Below are 27,806 nucleotides of genomic sequence, written 5' to 3'. Positions count from 1 at the left end.
GTATTGTACTGTACCGTAACTACAAGTGTACAGCACAACATAATAAGACCAGTAAAAAAAAGTCTTATCACTTACAAAAATACTGTACATATATAAATTACATTTCAAATGGTCCTACCTGGCAGCAGTACAGTATACAGGAACAGTCTGAAATGGTCCTACCTGGCAGTAGTACAGTATACAGGAACAGTCTGAAATGGTCCTACCTGGCAGTAGTACAGTATACAGGTACAGTCTGAAATGGTCCTACCTGGCAGTAGTACAGTATACAGGTACAGTCTGAAATGGTCCTACCTGGCAGTAGTACAGTATACAGGTACAGTCTGAAATGGTCCTACCTGGCAGTAGTACAGTATACAGGTACAGTCTGAAATGGTCCTACCTGGCAGTAGTACAGTATACAGGTACAGTCTGAAATGGTCCTATGGCAGTGGTACAGTATACAGGTACAGTCTGAAATGAGCCTACTTAGCAGTAGTACAGTATACAGGTACAGTCTGAAATGGTCCTACTTGGCAGTAGTACAGTATATACAGGTACAGTCTGAAATGGTCCTACTTGGCAGTAGTACGGTATACAGGGTACCCAGTCTGAAATGAGTCCTATTGGCAGTAGTACTGTATACAGGTACAGTCTGAAATGGTCCTACCTGGCAGTAGGTACAGTATACAGGTACAGTCTGAAATGGTCACACTTGGCGGTAGTACAGGTATGCAGGAACAGTCTGAAATGGTCCCTATTGGCGGTAGTACAGTATACAGGTACAGTCTGAAATGGTCCTACTTGGCAGTAGTACAGTATACAGGTACAGTCTGAAATGGTCCTACCTGGCAGTAGTACAGTATACAGGTACAGTCTGAAATGGTCCTACCTGGCAGTAGTACAGTATACAGGTACAGTCTGAAATGGTCCTACCTGGCAGTAGTGCAGTATGGTACAGGGAATGGTCCTACTTGGCAGTAGTACATGCAAGGTACAGTCTGAAATGGTCCTACTTGGCAGTAGTACAGTATACAGGTACAGTCTGAAATGGTCCTACTTGGCAGTGAGTACAGTATGGGTACAGTCTGAAATGGTCCCTTGGCAGTAGTACAGTATACAGGTACAGTCTGAATGGTCCTACTTGGCAGTAGTACAGTATACTGAGTACAGTCTGGTCTGGAAATGGTCCTACTTGGCAGTAGTACAGTATGGGTACAGTCTGAAATGGTCCTACTTGGCAGTAGTACTGTATACAGGTACAGTCTGAAATAGTCTACCTGTACAGTAGTACAGTATGCAGGTACAGTCTGAAATGGTCCTACTTGGCAGTAGTACAGTATCTGGGTACAGTCTGAAATGGTCCTACTTGGCAGTAGTACAGTATACAGGAAGTCTGGTCATACTTGGCAGTGGTACAGTATACAGGTACAGTCTAGGCAGTAGTACAGTATACAGGTACAGTCTGAAATGGTCCTACCTGGCAGTAGTACAGTATGCAGTATGCAGGTACAGTCTAGAAATGGTCCTACCTGGCAGTAGTACAGTATACAGGTACAGTCTGAAATGGTCCTACCTGGCAGTAGTGCAGTATACAGGTACAGTCTGAAATGGTCCTACTTGCTTGTAGTACAGTATACAGTATACAGGTACAGTCTGAAATGGTCTACTTGGCAGTAATTACAGTATACAGGTACAGTCTGAAATGGTCCTCTTGGCAGTAGTACAGTATACAGGTACAGTCTGAAATGGTCCTACTTGGCAGTAGTACTTGGCAGTAGTATGTATACAGGTACAGTCAGGTCCTACCTGGCAGTAATTACAGTATACAGGTACAGTCTGACTACTTAGCGGTAGTACGGTAGTCTGAAAATGGTCTACTTGGCAGTAGTACAGTATACAGGTACAGTCTGAAATGGTCCTACTTGGCAGTAGTACAGTATACAGGTACAGTCTGAAATGGTCCTACACAGCAGTAGTACAGTATACAGGTACAGTCTGAAATGGTCCTACAGTCTGGCAGTACAGTATACAGGTACAGTCTGAAATGGTCCTACCTGGCAGTAGTACAGTATACAGGAACAGTCTGAAATGGTCCTACCTGGCAGTAGTACAGTATACAGGTACAGTCTGAAATGGTCCTACCTGGCAGTAGTACAGTATACAGGTACAGTCTGAAATGGTCCTACCTGGCAGTAGTACAGTATACAGGACAGTCTGAAATGGTCCTACCTGGCAGTAGTACAGTATACAGGTACAGTCTGAAATGGTCCTACCTGGCAGTAGTACAGCATACAGGTACAGTCAGAAATGGTCCTACCTGGCAGTAGTACAGTATACAGGTACAGTCTGAAATGGTCCTACCTGGCAGCAGTACAGTAAGTCATTAAACCACTATTAAAAATGAACAGATTAGCTTGTGTTTATTTACCGGTAGTAGCAACCATATTTCAGTTAATGTTAAAAACAGGCAACTGGGACCTACTGGACTGTACTGTACTGTACAGTATTGTTAAAAGTGTTGCAACTGTGAAAAAATTACAGTACTACAGTACTTTGGATGTAGTAAATAACCAGTGACCTTTGGCAAACTGACAAAAGCCATCCCCAACCCTTGTTTGAATTTAGAACCAACAGCTGGTTCATGTAAACATTAGGACCAGCGGGTACACCTTAGATAAATTATAAACACCATCAATTAACTATACACTACAGTTCATGACTTTAGACTCAATGAACCAGTTCATTCCTGCTAAAATCAGAAATAATTTATTGATGGTTTTGTCATTTTGTTGAAACAGAGGTGTGGAGGCCATGGCCTGTGTTGCTTTTAAGTTGATTTAAAGTTGTTGTTCTGCAATTCTAACACATCTATTAACAAAGTTTTGAATGTTCTATAGCAAAAATCCCCAAAACTACTTATTTAGTGACATTCCTGTTCTTGACCGGAATCTTCAACCCCCGGAACTTTCCATCGCCTGGAAAAACAATGAGCATTCTGAGAAAACCCTCTCTATTCCAGGCATCCAAACAAATTTCAAAGAGATTACATCATGCTCTGACACATGCCAGGCAAGTGGGTGGGTAGACTCGAGTGCTCATGAGCTACAACTGGCTACTACTGTACTGTCATCTGACTGTATGGGATGTCTATGATTGGCTGATGTATCTCACAGTCCATCTCCCCAAACTCTTGCATCATGACACTCTTAGTTCATTGTCTATTACCATTGTTCAAGCTTGTTTGTTCCTCACTGCTGTTTTGGTATAAGATTTGTGTTGTACTGTAGCAATATACAATCAACCAAGAATATTGTACTGTTAAAAGAGGGAGAGGTAAAGCAAAGTTAAGATGGATAAAATTATTAGCTATGTACTGTACATTCAATAAGTGTAAAAGTACCATAAATACTGTACAGTACAGTATATACTGTACTGTACAGAGCAGAGTGGACAGTGTATGCCTACTGTAGGCTAGAGTGTGGAGGGAGAAGAGAGTGACAGCAACACCTGCTACAGGAGATGGTACAGGACAAAAGCAGGCCATCCTGTATCATCCCATCACCATTTGACCTGCCTGCACCACAAGCTCAAGACAACAGCATCTGCTGGTGAGTACAGTACAGTATAGTGTATACAGTACTGGTACATTCTGTTTATTTACAATATATTGTATGTATGCAGTAGTGTTTACATAACTAAATACTACGGTATATCATTCTGTGTCTGTCCGACTGCAGTTGAGCCTCCGCAGTAACGGTGGTCCTTGCCATGAGCACAAGAGTAGTTTAGATACAGAAACATTCACCAATGTCCGGAATAATTAGGGACAGCGTGATTTTTCCCCAGGATATAAGAGAACTCATCTCAATACCCGGAAAAACCACTCAAACCTGGAAACGCTCTGCACCATAAATTTTGGCTATGGGAAGATTACTGTACAATGTTCAGGTGAAAGTGGATCCCATAGGCATGACTGCCTGTTAGGGACAGTGTGAACACCAGGGGTGGGTCCAGGAATATAAAAAAAGGGGGGGTCCAAGAAGCTGTGGGTGGGGTACATGGCGAGCATAACAAGCCCACCCAGCTTTGGGGGGGGGGGTGCTGTAAGCCCCCAAAAATTTTTTTCTGAAGTTTGATCAATATCATGACAACTTTGAGCACATTTTTAAGCCATGTGCAGTTGATATTAGGAGATACTCTGAGGTCAATAGTAATTACTTTTTACTATACAAAAATGCCTGGGTACAAAATTGCATTAAAGAAAAAGTATTGTCATTTTCTGATGTAAGGGGGAGTCTGGACCTCCCTTCCTGGATACTGTACAGCACACAGTATACTAAGCCTTTGGTACACAAGGAAGCAGCATGACTGGTACTGTACTCGACCACTTTCACTTCCCCAAGTTTTAAACTTGGGAACCCATTTACAGACGGGTGAACTGGGAGCACCCACAGACCCCCCCCCCCGAACGGAAGGCAAGCGCTGTATTCACTCGACCGCTAAGCTCCATAAATGTACATATACTGTATCATATTAACTGTATACAAGTAGATGAAGGGATTATTTGATGCCTCAACTTACAATAGGTCCTTCCCATAAATAAGGTCTCTGATTTCCTTGTGCAATCACAAACTCTTAACCAGGCTCTTTGTTGTTAGCTGTGGCATTGGTGCCACCTCCTCCTCCTCCTCCTAGTCCTGTCATTGATGCTTTATTGAATCAGTTCCTCTTCCTCCTCCTCATTGAACTGAATGAATCAAGATTCAACTGATTTGTGTGTGGGTCACATATGAGGTGCTCCTCAGGTCCACATGACAACCATACTGAACCATGCATACTGTAAGTCAATCCAGACCATTTACAAAATAAAATAGGTCAAAATTCCTTGTTCGTGTGCAAGTGAAACCGTGCATAAATAATAGTGTAAACAGATGGCCGAGTGTACTGTACAGTGCAGTACTGTACTGTCCTTTTTTATCAGTAGTCAAACCATACAGTAAATATTTATACCTAAACAAGACTTTCAGTTTGGTTTGGTTAATACAAGTCACACCTTAACAGATTTACCTAATTTGTAAGACTCTGAACCAACATTATTTGGTCAATTTATAGTAGTGTCCCGTTCTTTCTTTGGGTGTTAGACATACGTGTAAAAAAAATAGAAAATCACCAAAAACCAACCTAACCTAACCTAATCAGGGGTCCAGTAAATTGATATATTTTTCTTAAGAGATTGGTAAAACAATCAAACTTGAATTATGTCATTTTACACAATATAGTCCATATAGTTAGACCCAAATCAACATCAACAACATGGAGCCACTCTAGGTACAGTACAGTACTACCAATATTAAGACTAGACTCTGACATTAGATAAGTATTTTAATAACATACCTATGTGCTTCTGTACAGGTTAGGTTAGGTTGTAATTATGTTTTTCCGATGGTATTAGTTGTGTCTTGAACGACTCTGACCTTAGTTGGACCACAGAAACGATAATTTGACCAGTTAGAGATGTTGTCTTGGGTCTCCATCTAAACAATGGCAGGTTTTCATCAGGGTTTTCAATAAGACATTTGTTTGAATCAAATTTCCCGGCCACTACAAAACGTGATGAGATTTGTCCATTTGATGAGACACAGTAAAAAAACAAATAAATCAAATATACTTAAGAAATAGCAAGTGACTAAATCTAAATGGGTGAATTCAAGAAGTAAATTGAAGGTTTTTTCCTGTCCCACCCAAGAGCTACATTGTATTAAAGTAATGTTAACATGAAAACCAGAGAACAAATTATTAACTAAGGTGACCCTAGAATGAACATGCTTTTGAGTTATAAGAACACAATGACAACAAAATATTACCATCAAAACTGTATTAATCAATTATATAAGTTAAAATAAAGTGATGTGAGTCATACCAGCTACCACCTACATAGTACACCTGACCTTGTGCAGGGAAATCACTCTTTAACACCTACCCATAATACAATAACATATTAAGGTATATTTTCCCTACTAGTTCTATCAACACACTTCACTCACACATAATAAAACTATCCCGTGTAAGGTGTTGTGTGGTGATCCCCTCCTAGACATATTAGGAAGTTGGGTGTTGTCTTGAGTATTCCAGACTCCTTCTACCACTACTACTGTATTTATTAGTCATGTATGTACACTACGTCCTTCACAGCTTATATTTACATCATTGGTCTTAATAAGTGGATAATATACTTGATAATTTAATGAGGAGCCGCAGGATATGATCTCATGGTCAAATAAGGTGTGTCTAGATGCCCACAATATTGTCCTTTTAAATAGCCATTGGGGTCATGACATTCCTCTTTATTGAGAATAACAGTCCTTAATTCTCGTTATTTCGAGGATCTGTTGGCATGGGTTTCTCATATGGATGTAAGAGGTTACTTACGGTGGGATAGAGGCGTGTGGGAGGTGCAGGGGGGAGGTGAGTGTGGCGGTGCGGGGTTGACAGGTCGGGAGGTGCAGACGCCATTGATCACCGCCCTCTGGTAGCGCGCCATAACACTATTACACATGCTTTACTATTAATGACCTACACCACAGAAAACGGTATTATTATGAGTAACTTAAATATATGTACCACGATATCCCACTCTTTTTCATAATCTTACAATTATTCATCGATAGTATTGTAGTGGAATTCTCCCCTACAAACGCTGCCTAGCCGACCCCACCAATTCCCCAGTGTATGCCTCGTGGTCTAGGTCAACCAGCGCCGCCATACACCACGGAGCGGGGGTCAACTGCTAAGCCACGCCTACCCCCCGCTATTTAAGACCTGACCTCGTGGTGACCTGACTCTTTCTACCTACACCAACCAGCCAGCAACACCTCCTCCTCCTCCGCCTGCCTGGTGGTCCTCTCTCCCGCCGGCGAGCATGGCGACCCACAAGCTGTCCTTCTCTGAGCGTCCTCACCAACCAGCTCTCTCTACATCACGCTTGTAACCACGCTGCCACTTTCCAGCACCAAGCTGCACTGTACATCCAATACAATATGTATACAGAGTGCACATTGTGAGTTTCCTTTCTCCATCCCATCCTGAGTGTGAACCAACATCTCGTACACCACAGGTCACTACTGTATGACCTGAATATGGTGGACACCTGCTGTCCCTAGGGACTTGATCTCGCTCTCCTTTACACTATATATTAGCCTTCTCAAGTATTTCTCCTTAGTCTGTACTCACCCCTGAAGATGTGAATTACATGAAAGCACTTGGGAACTAAGTGTTTTCTTGCTTCCTTATGGTTATCAGCATATACTTGGATCACGCGCACCTACAGTGATTTACTTATACACTGTATATATACTGTAGTGGATATTTCCCCTACAACTACAACCGTCGTTTGTCGCTGACTAGCCGATCCCTTTTCGGGTTCCCCAGCCAATGCCTCGTGGTCTAAGGTCGGCTACTAGCGACGTCTAACAAAGCGAGGTCAGCTATCAAGCCACGCCTACCTCCGCTATATAAGACCTCACCTCACCGTGACCTGCCCCTTCTTCTACCTACAGCCACGCAGCACGCAAAACCTCCTCTGAGCAAGCTCCTCACCAACCAGCTCTCTACTCCACGCTTGTATCCACGCAGCAACTTCCCAGCACCAAGCTGCACTGTACATCCAATACAATATATATAGAGAGAGTGCATTGTGAGTTTTCTTTCTCCAATCCATCCTGAGTGTGAGACATCACGAAACCCCAAAATACTGTATGTATGTGAGTCCTTTCTTCAAGAAGGGCGATTGCCACTCCATGAATAACTATAGACTGGTGAGCATTATAAGAGATGGCAGGATTGAACATCTACTACGGAACAACCTTGTAAAGGACTGCCAACACGGTTTTATGCCGGGGCACTCCTGTTTAACACAATTACTCAAGGTACTGGATGTTTGGACCCGAATTCTGGAACAGGGTGGTAATATCGACAATATATACGTACCTAGATTTTGTCAAGGCCTTCGACAGTGTACCCCACGAAAGGCTGAAAATTAGACTGGAAGGGTACGGGATTCAGGGAAATGTCCTAGTGTGGATCGGAGACTTTCTCCACGACCTCAAGCAGAATGTGGTGATTAATGGCACGAAGTTGTCATGAGTACCCGTCAAGAGCGGGGTACCACAGGGCAATGTATTGGGCCCGCTGTTGTTTGTTTGCTTCATAAATGACATGCTTGATGCTGTACATTCCTCCATACAAATGTTTGCAGATGACACCAAGTTATTTTGGGAAAATAAGAACCAAGCAGACTGTGAAGAGCTGCAGAAGGATCTCTGTGAGCTTCAAGAATGGTCAAAGAAATGGCTGCTAAGATTCAATGTCACAAAGTGTAAGAGGATGCACCTGGGTCGTACCAACGGTAAGGAGGCGTATCATATGTCTCAATGGGATGAAGAAACTGCATTAATTGAGACTGAATGTGAAAAGGACCTGGGTGTATATGTTGACAATGAGCTGAAGTTCTCGGGCCATTGCAAGAAGGTGAATCAGACAACTAAATTATTAGGTCTTATGCGAAGGTCGTTCAGATAGTCTCTCCTCGACTTACGATGGGGTTCCATCCTGACGACCAAGTTGTAAGTCAAAAAGGTAAAAATAATACGTACATAGAAATTCTAAAATGGGTGTCTCTTTTTCTCCTCAGCACCACGAGAACTCTCACTTTTACGCTTGCCAGCCATTTTAAAGGGAATTACAAACGAAAATTTTGTCAGTACACAGCTCGCTCACTAACGTCGGGACTCGAAAATACGTAATGTGAAAAATATTTTATGCGACCAGGGCCGTCGCATGTCCGGGTTGTCCTAAGTCGAGGAGAGACTGTATCTAGACGGTCCATCCCTCATAACAATCTTCAAGAGTGAAGTGCTTCCCCGTCTGGTCCCCGTGATATGCTAGGGACTGTCAGTTGATTGAAAATGTCCAAAGGAGGGCCACCAGATTGGTGCCTGCACTTCGGCACCTCAGCTCCCCGAGATATTAGAGCACCTGAAATTGCCTAGCTTATACCGGGCAAGGGGGGACCTAATTGAGGTGCATAAACATCTCAAAGGCACTACTCAGTCGAGTGCCCTTAGCTGGAGCTGGTGGACGCTCGCCGCACAAGGGGTCACAGTTCAAGGTTGAAGGAGCTGCAAGTCAAGAAAACTGTGAGAGGTAACCTTTTCGGAGTGAGAGTTGTGAACTCTTGGAACAATCTGCCAGAAAATGTTGTGACAGCACCGAGTGAGCTCTTTCAAGAGCAGACTTGACAAACACTGGAGCAGGTTCAGTTACATTCAGGAGCCAGTGCATGCCCAGTACTTGCCAACAGTGACGTGACCAATCAACCACGTGGCTAATGAGCTGATCAGTGGTGAAAAGGATGAAAGATAAAAAGCTGATGCTGCCTTAGGTTAAAATAGGCCACAATTGTCAGGGCGAAGATTTTTGGACTGAGAGTTGTGAACTCCTGTAATAAACTGCCAGAGCGTTGTAACAGCACCGAGTGCGACTCATTAAAGACCAGACTTTGTGGTTGTGTGCAGCAATGGTGGTCCAGTGTTAGCACCAGGCAGCTCACACGGGTACACCACCTTTGACTTACCCCACAGACGTCTGGCCTCTCGAGTCCGTCGTGTCGAGCGAACCTGCCTACCAGCACCTGGTTAATTGAACATTGCTGTACTCACTTTTAGTGAAGTTTGTGTGCTGTACTTTCCTGCCTGCCATTTATATCTAGTGGAGAAAACTCCACAACTTGAGCAACACTGTCACAGGTTCTGATACATTCTGGAGCCAGACATGCCCAACAATACTAATTGCCAACAGTATGTAATAGAGATGTAACTGATTGCGCAAGCGGCTAACAGGCCAATCAGTGGAGAAAAGGATAAAGTAAAGTAAACCTGTTCTAGGTCCAGCAATCGTTTACTTAGGCATACTTAAAAAAACCCTGTCCCATCCATATTTAGAAAATGCTAATGGCATCCTCACAATATAAATCAGTGGCATTGGTGGAATCAAAAGTGCTCACAGACGAGTAAGAAATTGGTCAGGGGTGGATCCAGGAATATAAAAAGGGGTAGAGCTCCAAGACGTTGTGGGAGAGAGAACATGGCTAGCACAGCGAGCCCACCCAGCTTGGGGTTTTGGGGTGGCTCTGTAAGACCCTCCCAGAATATTTTTTAATGTCTGACAAATATCATGGACATTTTGAGGCCATGTGCACTGCAAATTTGGAAATATTCTGGGGTCAATTTTCTGATGAAAAGGAGGAGTCCGGACCCCCCCCCCCCCTGGATTCGCCCTGGTAGTACCCTGGCTGAGAAACATAAATATTGTTACACAGACCGTCCAAGGAAGCTGCATGACCTTATCAACGGAGTACCCCAAGATTGTTGAAGGTATGATCAAGACTTTGTCAATAGTAACAGACAATCCAACTTATCAGGAACTTGTCATGAGGAAGCACACCTGAAACTGAGACCACTTTTATAATGGCAATGCAGAGGTAAATTTATTGGATTTATGCTGTTCTGGGCACATGCATAAACTAGGTTGAGGTGTACTGGCCAGTCATACATGTTAGTTACCGTAAAATCAGAGGATTCATATTACGCTTAATAGCCCATAAAACATGTAGCTATAACTTCTTTATGGAGTCCCCCAGTTGAGACGACCATTTTCTCACAGCTTCAGTACGCCTGAGACCTCGGTTTCTCTCGGGTACTTTGGAGACTGTTGATATCTCTTAATATCCCAGATGATGAGTTAGAATTGAAATTTACGAATGCATGCGATGTGTTACCTTAAGTTAGATACGACAACAGCTTTATTAATTGCTCTCACATAAAAATAAAACAATAATTGAAGGGTAAAGTTGTTCATTATCTGATACTAATTAATTTAAAATTACACATCCAGCACAAGACTGTAACAATTATACAATGGAAATGAAGTATATATTAAGAAATATGATTTATTTATAAATGTCCAAACACCTTTTAAATAATGACACACACAAAATTAAACAGAAATTAATAATTTTCACAAACTTTAATTATAAGAATAAATTACAGCACAAAATTATGTGAACTGTTTAATTAGGTTTATAACATAATTGTTTAATTTATATTTTTTCTTCAACATTATCTTACAGAATGATGCCCATGTCTGAGTTCCTTCACACACTTTCTAACAAGCTTAATGTGCTGTATTCTAATCCAACAACTACTGCAAAAAGTTTTATCAAAACTTAGAAACAAAAAGCTTTACAATTAGATTTCTGTAAGATATAGTAAAGCCAACAGATTATCTTAATTGGTGGAAACTCTTCTGTTGCGGTGTCATGTGCATTTCTCTTCTTATAGGCTACCAGTAGTATTCTTCTTGGTACAGTGTTACAAATTAAGTGTCCAAACACTTAAACTCTTGCAGCATCTTTCTGGTACTTTCATTGGATTGGAAAAACTGCTGGAACACCTCTTTTCCTTTTCTGAAATAGAGAAAGAACTGTCAGCTGATCTTGAACACCACACTAAAGTTGCTGTTATGGCCAAAAATACTTTCGGCAAACTTTAACTATATAAAACTAAGGTAGACGTTCCCATTAATGAAGCAAACTTTCTTGTTATATTCTTCAAGAAATGCAGTGAATATTGTATTTTGTTTTGTACACAAACTTTATATTAATCAAGTATTCTTAAAATTATTTAATGTAAATTACTAGACCTTCTCATTTTGCAGATCTTTTCGAGATGTTGTGACTTTTCTGAAGCCTTCACAAGAATGGAGTGTGGCACTTGAGCAAGACGTGCCACGTTTAACCCGTAACTTTGACCTGCACTCCCAGAGGTCAGTCGGTACAGGAAGGTTATAATATCAAAATCATCATCTTCTGTTGAGAAATAGAAAACAAAGGTATCATCAGTACAGTCATTACTTGAAGAACAATACAATGATATTCTATGTTGGGGTAATAGGGGTATCCAAGTACCAAATGAAGTAATATACAGGTACTACCCGACTTACGACGGGGTTAGGGACCGACATCCAGGTCGTAAGTCGAAATGGTCGTAAGTTGGTAATGCTTAAATAACACATAGAAAATTGAAAACTTGGGTCTCTTTTTCTTCTCAGCACCACAAAACACTCACTTTTAAGCTTGCCAGCCATTTTAAAGTGAATTACAGAAGAAAATTTTGTCTGTGTACTGACTTTGGGACTAAAAAATACATAATTTGACCACATTTTGGTACGACTGAGGCGGGTCGTAAGTGCGGGTGGACGTAAGTCGAGTCGGTCGTAAGTCGGGGAGTACCTGTACAACAATTCCTGGCCTATCTGAAGGGTAAAGTTCCCACAGACCTGTGAAATGTAAATATTCTACTGTAAATCAATTGTGCCTATGGAGGTTACATTGGAAGTCCCAAAACATTACCTTGAATTTCACCTTTTTTTTACTTGATATGTAAAAAAAAAATAAATAAATAAATAAATAAATAAATAAAAATAAATAAAAATAAATAAATAAAAAATAAAATAAAAATAAATTCAAATAAATAAATAATAACAACTCAGAAATGATACAAAACAATGAGCTATGTCTAAGGAGTGGTGACCAGAAAATGTACATACTGATGGTGGTGGTGGCTGCCTCTATTACTGATACATTGCCTGATTTTGCCATCTTGAAACTGTTGACTCCAAGACGAATTTGTCAAAATTTCATAAAATATCCACTGCAAACTTAGAACATTTTTCCAGAAGTAAAAAACTTCATCCAGTAGGTGATTAAAGAATACTTACTTCAAGGAAATGTTTAACTCTTTTCTGGTATCTTTGAAAGGATTTACAGCTTGCTACAGGCAATGGCTGTATCCTTGAGCTCTACATTACCAAAGTCCAGCAGTAAATCACAGCTCCAAATGAAAGCCATGGAACACTTACCAGGACTTCTTGTTTATCTTAGTACAGACCCAAGAGAAATTTTAATTTCCTTTGGTAATTATTGATCAGTGTAGAACTGTAAAGTTTACAACCCTTCACTGCTGTCTTGGCTTGTTTACAACATAAACAAGCCAAGACCCCAGGGTCCATAATGAGAGACCAGGTCTCACTATGTATCAGGGATCCTTTCAATCCCTCAGTCTATTAAAGACATTTTACATTCATATTTGTGAGGGTAAATGGTGTGGAAAGTGAGGAATTTGTGGTGAAAGTCCATCAAGGGTTTGTCTTGAACCCCTTTAGTTTATCATGGTGCTACGAGCACCATCATGAGATTTGATGTCTTGTCAGCCTTGAGAGATTGCTTGCTGATGACTTAATAAATAGTACTGAAAAGTTAGTGGTTATATTTAAGAAATGGAAGGATGGAATTGGGTCAAAGAATATGAGGGTAAGTGTGGCAAAAAAAATACAGTAGTAATCATCAGTGGCATGAGTAAAGGACTTGTGATAGAAAATGGAAATTGGCCATACTGTACACTGTTTTTATGAAGGACGTTAGCAATGAATCAATAATATGCTGTGAGTGTGGAAGGTGGGTACACAACAGGGGCAGTAGTTTAATGGCAGACTATGTGATGTTCTGACTTTCAGTGTGTTTAGTAATCATGTGGCCTTAACAAGACTGGAAAAGTTTGATAATGAGGATATATCCTTGGATTGTGTCAATGAGTTCTGCTACCTGGGTGACATTATCACTGCTGGAGGTGGTGCTGAAGCCAGCTCAGATGTAAGAGTCAGGAGTGACTGAAATAAGTTTGGATCACCATTAACTCTGCAAAACATATATGCCAAGTGAAGGATACTGATTCTTGCCTGTACTGTATACATTAGCAAAAACCTTGGAAAAGACAGAATATGCAACTGCATAGTGCAATTAAAATCAAAATAATGTTAAAAAAATCATGGACCTGAAAAATACTCCTGAGGTAAGAGGCACAGCATTTGTCTTGCAAGAGAAGGGTCATGGGTTTGGCTCTGGGCTGGAGTAGAGGACTGGGTCCCCTCCTTATCCACTCACCACTAATATGAGTACACCTCTGGGTGTCCTTGCCAATAGTGGAACAACACTTTGGTAGACCAGAATCCTACCATCGGTTGGGGTAACTCATCAACTACTGAATATTAAGAACTAAAAACAACAAGTGTCCAGTCATCCTACATGAAGGCAGGAAAATGATTGCATATAAGAAAAAAAAAAATAAAGTTCTCTTCATGACACTATTATCCGAGCAGCATGGTGTTCAGCACAAGGGAAAGGAACACACATAATGATGTTACATTCTATAATAATTTAATCAAAACACAATCAACCAAAAACTTTGGTGGAGAAAATATTATATCTTATTTGTTGGTTTGACTCATGAGCATAGCTAGAGGCCAAAAATATTATTGGAAGGAACAACAAACAGCAAATCTTACACAAATCACATTTAACAAACTAACCAAGTTCTACAGAGCAAAATGGACAGACATTCCAAGACAACAAAATATACAAATTTCAACTCAGAAGATATTAATACAAACCTTTTTCATGAACAATGAAGGACATATGAAAGTTTCCAACATGGTCCGGGTACAACTTCTCAAACTCAGTGAGAGGCAAGTAATGTGTCACAAATATTGTGAGACACTTTACCTGAGGATTAGAAACAAAAAGATTCAAATTACTAACAGAATACTACATTACGTACTGATGTGTGCCACATATAATACAAATAAAGGACTCATCCCAAAGTCCATCTTATGGCTGAGCCTGAAACTAAAAGAAACATGAATTAACAAGTCAAGAATCATGGGATGCTTCATTGTGTTTTGCATCAATTAATAGTTCCTTGAATATTTACAACCTTTGCAGATAACAGCAAAATTTTCCCTTAAAAAAGAACAGAACTAAATATAACATTCCTTGATTTAATTTTGTAAATCAACACATTAATATTATTCATGATATGACTAAAAAGATATGTATAAGAGCTACAACATCCTGTGGCATGATGTACTGCACCTGGTTAAGGAAGTAGTCAAGAGCTGCCATGGCAACGGCCACACCATCATGCGTAGAGGTGCCTCGTCCTAACTCATCCAAAATCACAAGGGAATTGGTTGTTGCTTCTTGCATGATGTCTGCAGTCTCCCCAACTTCCACCATGAATGTGCTGCGCCCAGAAAAGATCTCATCTGTGGCGCCCATTCTGCCATTAAGAGAACACACAATGCTGTAGCTCAGAAAAATTCTAAATTTGTGCAATAAAGAAAGATCATAAGGTCCAAATGATGAACATCAATGTGCAAATCTACCTCTTATGTCTGAGAAGCACTTCACTTCTGTTAATGGGGGTGCATAACTGCATATGTAACTATATTGTAATGTCCAATTCTCTCAAGTCTAATAAGTACTTCATTTATGTGAAATACAGTAAATGAAAACAAGGAAAAACACAAGTTTGAGCTCTGCTTTTTAGGTTTAATATTTATGACATGAATAATGAAAACTCCAAAATGCCACTACAATATTCTCCAAAGCCCAGGTTGAGATTCTAGATAGTGTAATGTTCACCCACCACAGGATGTCTGCAACTCCTGTATGTGAGTGTGTGTGTTGTAACCTCTAGTTTCTCATTACCAGGTACTTTAAACGTTTTTCAACCTCGGCAAATTTGCACTGCAACAGCTGTCAGGTTATGAGTCTCCAGTAATGGTGGAGGAGACGGTTAACACCAAAAGGAACTTCAGAAATTTAACCAAAATTTCCAGATATTATTTTGCTTGGTACTAATGAAGAAAATCCATACGACAATGTACAGAAACTAACAACACCCGAGTTAACCAACTAAACGTAACTTCCTAACCAGGGGCTCTGCCATATAAAGAAGAAGGAAGTCAGCTTAATAATGAGGTGGATAAAGTGCAGCAATGGCATCGATGAAGTGGTGAAATATATCTCCTTCACAAATCAACGACAGGATTTCTGTCTACTTCCACCTCACGGTACATGTGGTCAATTGTTCTATTTGTTTGTATTCACAACTTTGTTAAACACAAAAAACTGGTAATGGAAAGTTTAGTGTTCAAAAACCACACACTATACCGTACTAGTGAATGCACTTTCCTTCAAGCAACATACTGTAATTTTATGTCTTTTGTGGACACAAGAATATGCCCGTGTGTTACATGAAAAGAAGTAATACTGATTTAATGCAAATTCCTTGCCAAATTTTACACACTTGCACGTCCTTCCAACAAGACCAGGTTCACAAATGAATAGTTTTTAATCGTCTTCATCCTCTATAACCTTAGACAGCTTGCAATAACTCACAAGAACATCCACTACATGAAGCTATAACTGAGTACAATAGTTCAAATGAAAAAGTGAAAGCATTCCTCTGAGGAAGAACAATATTAATATGAACATACAAATGACTTGGAATTCACTCATACTCAAAAATCAAATATAAGACATCCAAACCCCCAATCTAAGATTCAATGCCAACCACATGAATCTTATCCTGAATACGTAGTGGATGTTTTGGAACCTATTGCATAGTATGGACAATATATATAAAGGTATTTGCACAGACACAGAGGTGGAAATCAGGAAACCGATTCCTATAAAATAAGAAACAAGACAATCAAGTCATTAATTACATCTTTTCTTTTACAAGTACAGTTCACAAATACTGGATTCACTTCCTTACAGCTTAAGAGTGCACCAGCACCATGATCACCATGGTAGATTTGACCGCCATGCTTACGGTAAAAACAGGAATTTATTTATTCGCCTACAAAGCCTGTACAGATGTCAAAGTACTGTCACATGATCAGTTTTCTGCCATGTTTTACAGCATAAATTCCCTCTTTTTTCATGAACTGCCCATTAATAAGGAATCTATGATCAAACAATGAAAAAAAAATATATATTGAAGGTTATTGTATTCTTTTTATTACTACTAACATCCGAATAACATCTGAGAAAAATCTATAAGCTCCTCCTGGTGTTAACCATCTGCCCCTGCCCCTTCTACATCAGATCTACACTGACCACAAGTATGACCAGCTGGCAACACAAAAGTGTGAAATCCACCAAATGGCAGCTGCTGGCATTTGTAGCTGTGATCATCCCACCTGCTCCCCAGCCCTCCCTTCATTATTGGTGCTTTATACTGTATGCTCCCTCTTTATGACAGTAACCTGTTCACATTTTGTTGTATATCCCATTTCTATGTTACAAATGTTTTATTCTTCAAAAAGATTCAATTCTTATGTCAAGTTAAAATTAAAATTATGATCCTTCGATAAATATGGTAAACAGGTTCATTCAAATAATGTTAAGTCCGAATTGCATTACCACATATTTCTACACAGAAACCTTGTAATAATGTCTGACTTTGATCCATGAATTTTTCCCAAAATATCCTCTTCCAAGAGTGTGAACTGCCTGACCTTGTTTACTGTGACCACTAACTTCCTCCCCACATTTAATAACAATGCCTCACATGATCTTATCTAATATAAAGATAAAGCACATATGCTCAAATAACACTTCCCACTACTGATTTACCTAAACTGGACTGTCCATTACCACCCTACTGCTTGGGGCAGCTATAGGCCCTAACAAAGGTGGCCACATACAGTGCTATGTACTACTGTATTGTATCTAAAGAATGCAAAGTTTCCCTTATGGTTGTACACTGGCTGTCTCCATATCAAAAGCAGTTTATATGTATTTTACCGAAGCATATTCATGGAAGAGATTCTGAAATTAATTTTCCTGTGAATACTTACGGTAAGGTGTCTGTCAACTGAGAAGTTTGGGACAAAAATGCTTCTGTAAATTGAATAATTAAATAACGTGGACACTACTATAAACATGTGAGCAAGGAAAGGTAGTACACCACAGTTTCTGCAAATACCTGTACACTAACATACTCCATTAATCTCTAACACACTCGTTGTTATTAAGTTGAAAAATAAACATTCAATGTGTCAGCCTTATCATACAATGATCATATAACTAACTCATCACACACACACACACACACACACTCACTGAGACAGTTGCCTCATTATCTAATTTCTCTTAATCTATTCTTATGTAATATGAGAAAAATTAAATAAAAGAAAATTATTTCATTAACTTAAATTTCAACATATAAAATGTTCAAATGTTTGTAAATATGTTGATTATTTCCCAAAGGAGCTTTCCAGTTGAAAGATACTCACCAAACTAATGAATTATATAATGTGCAAGAAATCCTGCACCCCACACATGGTAATTTCCTTGACTTTTAGTAACTTTATGTCTAACATTTGTGGTTGGTACCTCTGCTCACCCTGGGGCCTCAGGGGAAGCCACAACGATGTGTTAATTTTCTTATAACTAGTTTAATCTGAGAAAGTTTTGCAGCTAATGTTCTGCATCATATAAAAATGCTCAATATCACTAAGTTATGTAAAAAAATGACTGCAGAGAGCATAATTGATTTACAATTTGCAATGCCTGTGGGGATGTAAGGCAACAGTTTGGACGGGATCTACTACATCATCATTATTTTATGGTCATTTCTATGCTGAACTTTATCATATGTTTCCATGCGTTAACACCTCTCTCCTATCTATAATTTCACTTACATCTTCCACTTCACATTCAGTCTTTCCCCACATGTTTTTACTTGCCTGGTATATATTGCATCCAAAATTGACATTTCTACTGATTCTGCAGGTACATAGCTGCCAATCTGTGTCATTAGAGCTATGAGTGCCACTTGCCGCATGTAACATGACTTTCCTCCCATATTTGGTCCAGTAACAAGCATGACACGCTGATCCTCAACCTACAGAGAAAAGGTGAGAACATTTTAAACACAACATAAGAAATGGTTCACTTAATGAATCTACAAGTGTTAAAGAAATATACACATAAGTTTATACACTACGTTTATTTCAGTAAACAGTAATCTCTCCATTGGCAGGAAGGAATCTTTGATCCCCGGAACTCTACATTACCCAGAAAAATTGTTTTGAGCATTCCAAGAAAACCTCTCCATTCCAGACATTTGAAAAAATTTCCGAGAGATTGCATCATGCACAAACAGCATGTGGGTGGGTAGGTTTATAGTACTAGTGAGCTGCGGTTGGCTACTACAGTACTGTCATTTGACTGCATGGAATGCCAATGATTGGCTGATGTATCTTGCAGCCTATCTCGTCAAACTCTTCCATCATGACACTCTTGGTTCTTTGTCTGCTGCCAATGTACAAGCCTGTTTGCTCACTCATTGCTGTTTTTACGTACAATCTATGTCGTGAGGTACAGTACTGCACATTACTGTACAATGTACCAGGATATAATCAACCAAGAATACTGTTAAATTAGTGTCAAGATGTAAAAAGTGATTAGTTACATATACTGTACTGCACATTCAGTAGGTGTGAATATACTGTACATAGCAGAGTGGACAGTGTATGCCCACAGTGGACTAGTGAGTAGAGGGTGTATATACAGTGTTTGTATAATCCCTCCTTCGTGGAGGGAGAGGAGAGTGACACCTGCTACAGGACAAAGGCAGGCTATTCTGTATCATCATTTGGCCTGCCTGCATCACCAGTTTAAGATGACAGCATTTGCTAGTGAGTACAGTATACAGTAGTATATTTTGTTTATTTACAATATATTGTACTTGTACAATAGTATTTGCATAAATAAATAAATAGAGCTCTGTGTCTGTCTAAATGCAGTCTGACACAGACACATTCACCAGTGTGTGGAAAAATTCTGGGGAAGAGAAAATTTGTCTCAATACCCGGAAATCTCTCAAAACCGGAACTGCTCTGCACCAATTATTCCGGCTAACGGGGAGATGGAGATTACTGTACTTGTAATTAAATTTTTGCCAGTTTAATTGTACCTTCATATCAGTATCATTCGCAACATACTGCTCATCTCCGAGTTTTAGCTGACTAACAACTGGATGTCGTCCCTCCACTATCTTCAACTTCCCTCCATTGCTCTCGCTGGAAAAGACTTTGGGCCGACAATAAGCCTGAGCTTTTGCTACATTTGCTAATGAAATCAGAGCATCAAGAGCAGCCAGGCACCTTACTGCTCGACGATGGCGCTGGTAGTGACTGGAAAATGATTCTAAGACGTCCAGCCATACCTGAAGTGGAAAGTAAAAGTGAATTAAACAAAATACTCATCTTGTATTATCATGGTAATACTGTACTGTGTAGTGGTTATTGCATCAGGGTCCTGCTCTAGTTACCCATGTTAAATCCCAGGGCACAGTATACCAAGTGGGTTATGAGAAGGAAAATGTTACACGTTATGGTCCTTCTGTTGTTTTATGGATGGGAGGGGGAGAGGATAAATATACAATTATAAAACAGAAAGGAAGAAATGATTGATCAGTGTGATTCAATCTGCTGAACTTCTTTAGGAGAGCCTGTCTGTTGCCAGAGGGCGCATCATATTTAAAAACAGGATACACTATCCAGGCAGACAAGGCCAGGCAGGATTTTATATTTCAAGCAGCATTTTCCCACCCAGTTTTATCAGGGCTAAAAATAAACTTAATCTTATTATGATCCAGCGGTTCCTTTAAGATCAAGGCACTGAAATTCTCTCAGTTCACAAAAGCAATGTGGGAGGAGGGAGGGAAACCAAGTTGCTTGTTTCTTCCACTTCAATCATAAAATGGAGCTTTAAACTTCAATGTGAAACCTATGATATTCTAAACCAGCAAGGAATGGAATGGAGGAATTCACTGACAAAAGGCTGTTACATGCGCCCTAATTAGGTAGTATTACTTTTAAAGAAAAAATTAACTCAACGTATAACTTCTGCTATCAATAGATTTCACATTATTTATACTTTTTACTTTTATCCTCTTCACCACTGATCGGCTTGTTAACCACTTGGGCGATCGGTCATGTTTGTGTTATGCACTGTTGGCAAGTACTTGGCATGCACTGGCTCCTGAATGTATCTGAAGCTGCTCCAGTGTTGGTCAAGTCTGGCCTTGAAAGAGCTCTAACTCGGTGCTGTCACAACTCTCTGGCAGGTTGTTCCAAGAGTTCATAATTCTCACTCCAAAAAAGTTTGCCCTCAAAGTTGTTTGGACTTGCAACTTTTTCAACCTTCAGCTGTGACCCCTTGTGGGGCGGGCGTCTGCCAGCTCCAGGTATGGATACTCGACTAAGATGTTTATACACCTCAATTAAGTCACTCCTTGCCCATCTGTAGCATAAGCTAAGCAGTTGCAGGCACTAATCTCTCTGGATAACTGAGGTGCTGAAGTAACAAGCACTAGTCTGGTGGCCCTCCTTTGGACATTTTCAATCAACTGACAGTCACTAGCATATTTTGGGGACCAGACAGAGTGACATACTCCAGGTGGGGAAGCACTTCACTGTTGAAGATCGTTACGAGGAACAGACCATCTAGATATCTGAATGACCTTCTTTTAAGACCTACTAGTTTAGTTGATTGATTCACCTTCTTCTCACAATGGCCCAAGAACTTCAGTTCATTGTCAACATACACGCCCAGGTCCTCTTCGTATTCAATCTCTATTAACGCAGTTTCTTCGTCAAAAGTGACCTTTAAAAAAGCCTTTAGCTGATTACCATACTCCTGTACCCCATTTTGTTAGACGTTTTCTAAAAAAGGCCACAGATAAGAAACACTTCTTAATCATATGCAATATTTGAGCAGAGAATAAAGAAAAATTAATTAACAGTTACAGATGTCCAACAGTCAAACACCTAGGCACTGCATCTTCTGCTGTGACAAGATAGTACTAAAATAACTTTAATGATTGAGACTCATGACCCCAGCAACACCAAGAGCCGGTCATGAACTTAACAGCTGGCCATCTACCCTCTCCCCCCCCCCCTTTTTTTCTCTCTTCTGCAACTTAGTATCACAAAGTTGTAAGCTTGTGAGTAAACAGGATATTGCCAGGATTTGTTTCCCAATAGTTTGGTCACGTCCACTCACGGGTAAAGGTGTTGCCATTATCCCCCTTTAGGAGTGATATTTTTTCTGTCTTCCGTGATTAGTTTGTAAAGAATTTTGAGAGGAATTAGTTTATAGTTTTGCCAAGAGAAAATATTTAACTATGGTTCAAAATTTTTAAATGAAATAAAAAGAGCTTGAAACTAATAAAGAAGACCAAGCAATATTCAAGTACGTGTAAGATTATCAGTGATGAAAACTGTTGATCCCTTTAATGGGTCTGAGAAGAAAACCCAGCAGCACAAATCCCATTAAAGTATATTATAATGACTTAGGTTTCCTCTTTAGATTGTTATCCATTAGAGTATCTGTTGGCCTTGCTGACAAACAACACAAATGCACAATGTAAATCATGATAAACACCAGAGTGAAGGTGTGGGTCCCATGGGTCTGGCCAGGTAGTGTTTGGCCATCATGATAAACACCAGAGTGAAGGTGTGGGTCCCATGGGTCTGGTCAGGTAGTGTTTGGCTATCATGATAAACACCAGAGTGAAGGTGTGGGTCCCATGGGTCTGGCCAGGTAGTGTTTGGCTCCAGTCCACTGCACGACATAGCATGAAAATGTAGTGTTACCAGTTTCCTCACATCCAGATTTTACACATTAAAGGTAAAGACTGACTGCACTCAGGTTCACAGACAGACCCACACATGTACACAGATTAAGGGAAAAAATACCTCGTGGCTAAAATGGCAGAGGGTTCAAATTACATCTTGTCCACATTAATCTTTCTCTAGACATCTATCGCCCTATACTGAGAATAATGTTTTCAACCCCACAGCAAAGATGCATTAAATTAGGTTTTACTTTTATAGTTTACATTTCATCTTGAATGCACAAATGGATCTCCTCCACCCAGTCTCCCTCCCTCCCGTTCTCTCTCTCACTTGGTATAACCTGTTAGACAATGCAATACAAACTTTACACACCTCATGACAATCAGCTTGTAGTTGTTCTCGTAACTGTTGTAGTTTAGTGAACAGGTTTACAATTTCTGGTGACCTAAATCTACAACAAGCCTTTGTTCTGTGAAAGAGAAAAAAACGTATATCATATGAGATTAAGAAGAGCAGTGAATGAATCATTTATTGCTTACGAAGAAGCTGGCAAAAGTGCTCAGTGACTCAATATGGGTAACACCATGAAATACCCTCTCTCAGGACACATCAGTCTCTCGCCAGTGACACTCTTTCCTGGGACTCCCTACAATACCTCCCACTCTCCTCTCAACAACCTTTGATCTTAAACACCCTATCACAGTCACTCATCTCTCACACTAAACCTTTAAACAGTTACTCAAGTCTTCTCACAACCTCATTCCCCCTCTCTCTTTCTCACTACATTATACAATTGCACTCAGTATAACCTATTTTTTCTCTCTACTTTTGATATGATCCATAATATTCTGCCAGGTGGCTAACTGAAGGAAGTGAATGTGGTAGAAAGACATATAGAAATAATCCTATTTATAATTTCTTGCACATTAATAAATCATGTACAGTTGTGGACAGAAATACTTCAGTAAGGAGGGAGGGATGGATGGAAGTGGTGTATGAGGAGGGTAGGGGCAGGTGAAGACTTGGCAACATCGCTTTGAGGTGGCAAAAATAAGTCTGCAATTTTCTTTCAAAGTCACAAATTTTTGTTTTGTTTTAATGAGGCAGCCACAGCTTACACTCCCTCCCTGCCAAATTATTTTGGTCCACAACTGTACATTTAGCTCACTGGGATATTAATAGGCTATGGTTAATATCTAAAACCAAACTTTCTTAAATTTCTCCCTATAAATTCTTTCAAGCCTTTTTCCCTCAGTGCATGAGATGGTCAGTATGAGGAGCAATATACTCTAGCATTACTCACTTATCACACAGTCTCTTCTATTACATTAATTGTAAAAAAAATTATTTACTTAAGAATTTCACAAACTGTAAAGAACTTTTGGTTATGCCAAAACATATTGTTCTCAATACATACGAGCTGATTTTTGACCAGTTCTTGGGAACAGCCTTTAACTGAGAATTTTTCACTTCAATTAGGTATTCAAGACCTGACACTGTGGTGTAGTTGAAAGCAGGTAGTCTTAATATCTGGGGAAAAGTAAAAAAATATTATGAACATTGGAAAATATATATATAAATAAATAAATAAATAAATAAATAAATAAATATATATATATATATATATATATATATATATATATATATATATATATATATATATATATATATATATATATATATATATATATATATATATATATATATATGTGTGTGTGTATATGTGTGTGTGTGTGTGTGTGTGTGTGTGTGTGTGAATATTACAATTTCTTCTTCTACCTGTTTCTTCAAATCTTTCACCAGTCTCACTATCCCTTACCTCCATTCTTTGTGGTTTGTCCCCACTGATCAACCCAACAGATGATACTGATAATTTTTCTTTATAAATGTGAATTTTTTAATAAAAATGTCAATATAATATACAAAATAAAGTACAGTACATATTACATCTATTACTTATGTTACATTAATATTGCATGAATTTCTAAGCTTATACTACTGTACTACCATTCTTCAAATTCCCCGACATACCTTGGCAATTTCAGGCTTGAGATCTTTAAGCTGCTTTTCCACAGAAGTTATCTCCTGCTGCCTGCTTATAACCTTAGGGTACTCAGAGTAATTCGTCAGGAGACTTGTTTTCCGACCTTCCCTGAAAATAATAATAAAAGAATGTGAATAAGAAAAAAATAACATCCTTCATCAATCTACCAAAAATCATAAAGCTGATCTCTGTGATACTAAGAGTTGGTCAAGGTATAAAAAAGCTTCCAGTTCAATTTTTAGACAAATAACAAAATACAGTTTAATGTACTGTACAGGTACACCCAATTTTTATCGAAGATCATGATTTTTCCCCAAATACTGTGACAAGCATGGCATGTTAACAAAAATTTACTTCTTTTTTTGTGAACCTAACTTGTGTACAGTTATACTTAAATTTACAGTATTATAGCAACTAGGCCATTCAACAATGTGTTAAATCCTAACTGCTTTATAATTCTATTTAAAAATCATGTTATAATGTACAATGTCTAGCTCAGTTTGAAGCTTTTCTGGATGTCCCCTTTTCACAAATCCACAATGAGTGATCTGTTAGTTGTGATATAACTTTCTCTCCACATCACCTTGAGTCTATAACAGGCTGTAAAGATCAGCAGTGCAAAACAACACAGACTAGGGACCAGCCAAATGATTTTTCATGTCCATGTGCCCGGCACTTACCCGGAGGACAATTTAATATTTCAAGAGGAAAATACCTAATCAAACATTTGTCAGGTGCTACATGACCTTATGTCCCCATACCAGTGAGGTTGTCAACCACTGAGGTGATGGTGTGTGACATTACAGCTGAGCTGACTTTTCTGTTCCCACAATGACCTGACCTGCTAAAAAAGCCCAGGTGCAAGTTACAGCCTCAGTGACATCACAGCTGATCCCTCCTATTTCTGGTGGTCTGTTCTCACAGTGACCTGACCTGAAAATCTGTATAAAAATATCCACTGATTGCTGTGTGAGCAGAGTTGTGCTACAAATTGTAGTGAAAACATCAACATGAATAAGAAACAAGGAAAAGTGACTGGGTTCTTCAAACACCGCTGGAGGGAGGAGGGTGAGGCCAAAAGGCATTTAGACAGACACAGGAGATCTGTGAGTTGACACACACAATAAATTTGAATGTTTTAAAATGTTTATATAACTTTTCCCATAAAAATCTGGGCAAGCATATACAGTATCCTCCCAAATTTGTCATGGCTAGTAAAAAAAATATCAAGGGGAAGTAAATTTCCTGAGACAGGTAAACAATCCACATAATCTGCTGAGCTTAGTCTTTAGTACAGTCTATAAGAGTACAATCTAGAAGTACAGTCAAAAGAGTACAATCTAGAAGTACAGTCTATAAGAGTACAATCTAGAAGTACAGTCTATAAGAGTACAATCTAGAAGTACAGTCTATAAGAGTACAATCTAGAAGTACAGTCTATAAGAGTACAATCTAGAAGTACAGTCTATAAGAGTACAATCTAGAAGTACAGTCTATAAGAGTACAATCTAGAAGTACAGTCTATAAGAGTACAATCTAGAAGTACAGTCAAAAGAGTACAATCTAGAAGTACAGTCTATAAGAGTACAATCTAGAAGTACAGTCTATAAGAGTACAATCTAGAAGTACAGTCAAAAGAGTACAATCTAGAAGTACAGTCTATAAGAGTACAATCTAGAAGTACAGTCTATAAGAGTACAATCTAGAAGTACAGTCTATAAGAGTACAATCTAGAAGTACAGTCTATAAGAGTACAATCTAGAAGTACAGTCAAAAGAGTACAATCTAGAAGTACAGTCTATAAGAGTACAATCTACAAGTACAGTCTATAAGAGTACAATCTAGAAGTACAGTCTATAAGAGTACAATCTACAAGTACAGTCTATAAGAGTACAATCTACAAGTACAGTCTATAAGAGTACAATCTAGAAGTACAGTCTATAAGAGTACAATCTACAAGTACAGTCTATAAGAGTACAATCTACAAGTACAGTCAACAAGTACAGTTTTACAAGTACTGTACAGTTTATAAAATATAGTACTGTACAGTATCTAATATCAAATACTGTACACACTATAAATATGGTACCAGCATACAAACTTATTCTTACTTGGCACTAGTTTCATTTAAGTTGTTTGCAAAAGCTGCAATATTAGATAAACCATCCAGAACTTCCTGAAGATGACTTTTTAAACCAGAAGTCTTCACAACGTCTTCCATATTGCCGCTGAATCTCAACAATCCACTATGTACTTGACATAATCCATTCACTGCTAACCAAAACTCATGAGGACTGCACTGTAAGGAGATAAATATGAGTTATAACAAATATATACTGCACTTTTTCTTAAAATTTACCACAAGTGACAGTATAGCTTACTATCGGTGACAAATCATGATACTGCCTCAAAAATACCTGTAAGTATTACCATAATGCCTTGTGCACTCTAACACCACCTCTAAATAGTCTCCACCACCATTACTACCTCACCCTAAGTCAAAATTACCATCACTGCCACCACCGTTATCATCATCACTGCAACAATGAACTCCGTACGTCGTCTATCCATAAGTTTGTTTAAAGAATGAAGTTCAATGACCTGTACCTAATGTGTCCAAACCCTCTAAGTGGTAATAAAACATTAATCCATTCACTGATTTTAACTTGACCATAATTGTTTATTCTTTTATCATAATAAAAAGAGATTATTAATTGTACGGTAGATTTGGGTCACTGTGTTAATTTTTGTACATGAGGTCTGGGAAGTGAACAGTTTCATGATGTAGAGGATAGCCCTGAGCTCTGGCTGTGAAAATGTTCAAGCTTCTTGATGTCTCTCTGTAGAGTTCACATTTCACAGTCGTAAAGGAGGGTGGAGATGATGACTGCCTGGAAATGTTACTGGGACACATTTCCAGAAACGTCTTATGGGAACATGAAGTATAAAATTCATTTAAAAAAATTGGTGGCATTTTCAAAGTCAATACTGTCCAGTGATGTTCAGAATAACTAACATTTTAGTGATGATTTGAAACATTAATTTAGAAAACAATTCTGATTATTGTTTTCCAACTGTTGAGACCTTGCTTATAAATCAAGGCAAGGAGCATAGGGACACCCCACCAGGAGCATTTATTGTTATGTTTTAAGACTGAACAAATACTTTC

The 27,806-nt window shown here is 39.1% G+C and overlaps 2 protein-coding genes across 4 annotated transcripts in view; both read right to left on the bottom strand.

Moving 5' to 3' along the window:
• Positions 1–6,520, bottom strand: part of LOC121855816 — a 75,189-nt gene extending 68,669 nt beyond the window's left edge. For 2 of the 3 annotated variants that reach the window (XM_042350934.1, XM_042350936.1), the window contains exon 1: positions 6,412–6,520. The gene's annotated coding sequence lies outside the window, so the exon portion shown is untranslated. Of the gene's footprint in view, positions 1–5,376; positions 5,517–6,411 lie in introns of all 3 variants that reach the window. The other variant, XM_042350935.1, reaches the window with a different exon arrangement.
• A 4,453-nt stretch (positions 6,521–10,973) lies between these two features.
• LOC121855826 (DNA mismatch repair protein Msh3-like) overlaps positions 10,974–27,806 on the bottom strand; it is a 31,627-nt gene continuing 14,794 nt past the window's right edge. Inside the window, exons 12-21 of the mRNA XM_042350973.1 lie at positions 26,749–26,936; positions 24,625–24,745; positions 24,011–24,123; positions 22,966–23,062; positions 19,926–20,177; positions 18,694–18,851; positions 15,026–15,212; positions 14,545–14,656; positions 11,740–11,905; positions 10,974–11,503 (exon numbers count right to left, since the gene is read on the bottom strand). Of these exons, the coding sequence (XP_042206907.1) occupies positions 11,416–11,503; positions 11,740–11,905; positions 14,545–14,656; positions 15,026–15,212; positions 18,694–18,851; positions 19,926–20,177; positions 22,966–23,062; positions 24,011–24,123; positions 24,625–24,745; positions 26,749–26,936 (1,482 nt within the window). The 3' untranslated portion in view covers positions 10,974–11,415. The remainder of the gene's footprint in view (positions 11,504–11,739; positions 11,906–14,544; positions 14,657–15,025; positions 15,213–18,693; positions 18,852–19,925; positions 20,178–22,965; positions 23,063–24,010; positions 24,124–24,624; positions 24,746–26,748; positions 26,937–27,806) is intronic.

Source organism: Homarus americanus, unplaced genomic scaffold, assembly GCF_018991925.1.
Source record: "Homarus americanus isolate GMGI-L3 unplaced genomic scaffold, GMGI_Hamer_2.0 scaffold14072, whole genome shotgun sequence".
NCBI lineage: Eukaryota > Metazoa > Arthropoda > Malacostraca > Decapoda > Nephropidae > Homarus > Homarus americanus.
The sequence above is the reverse complement of the archived record's forward strand: the minus strand, read 5'-3'. Positions and strand labels throughout refer to the sequence as shown.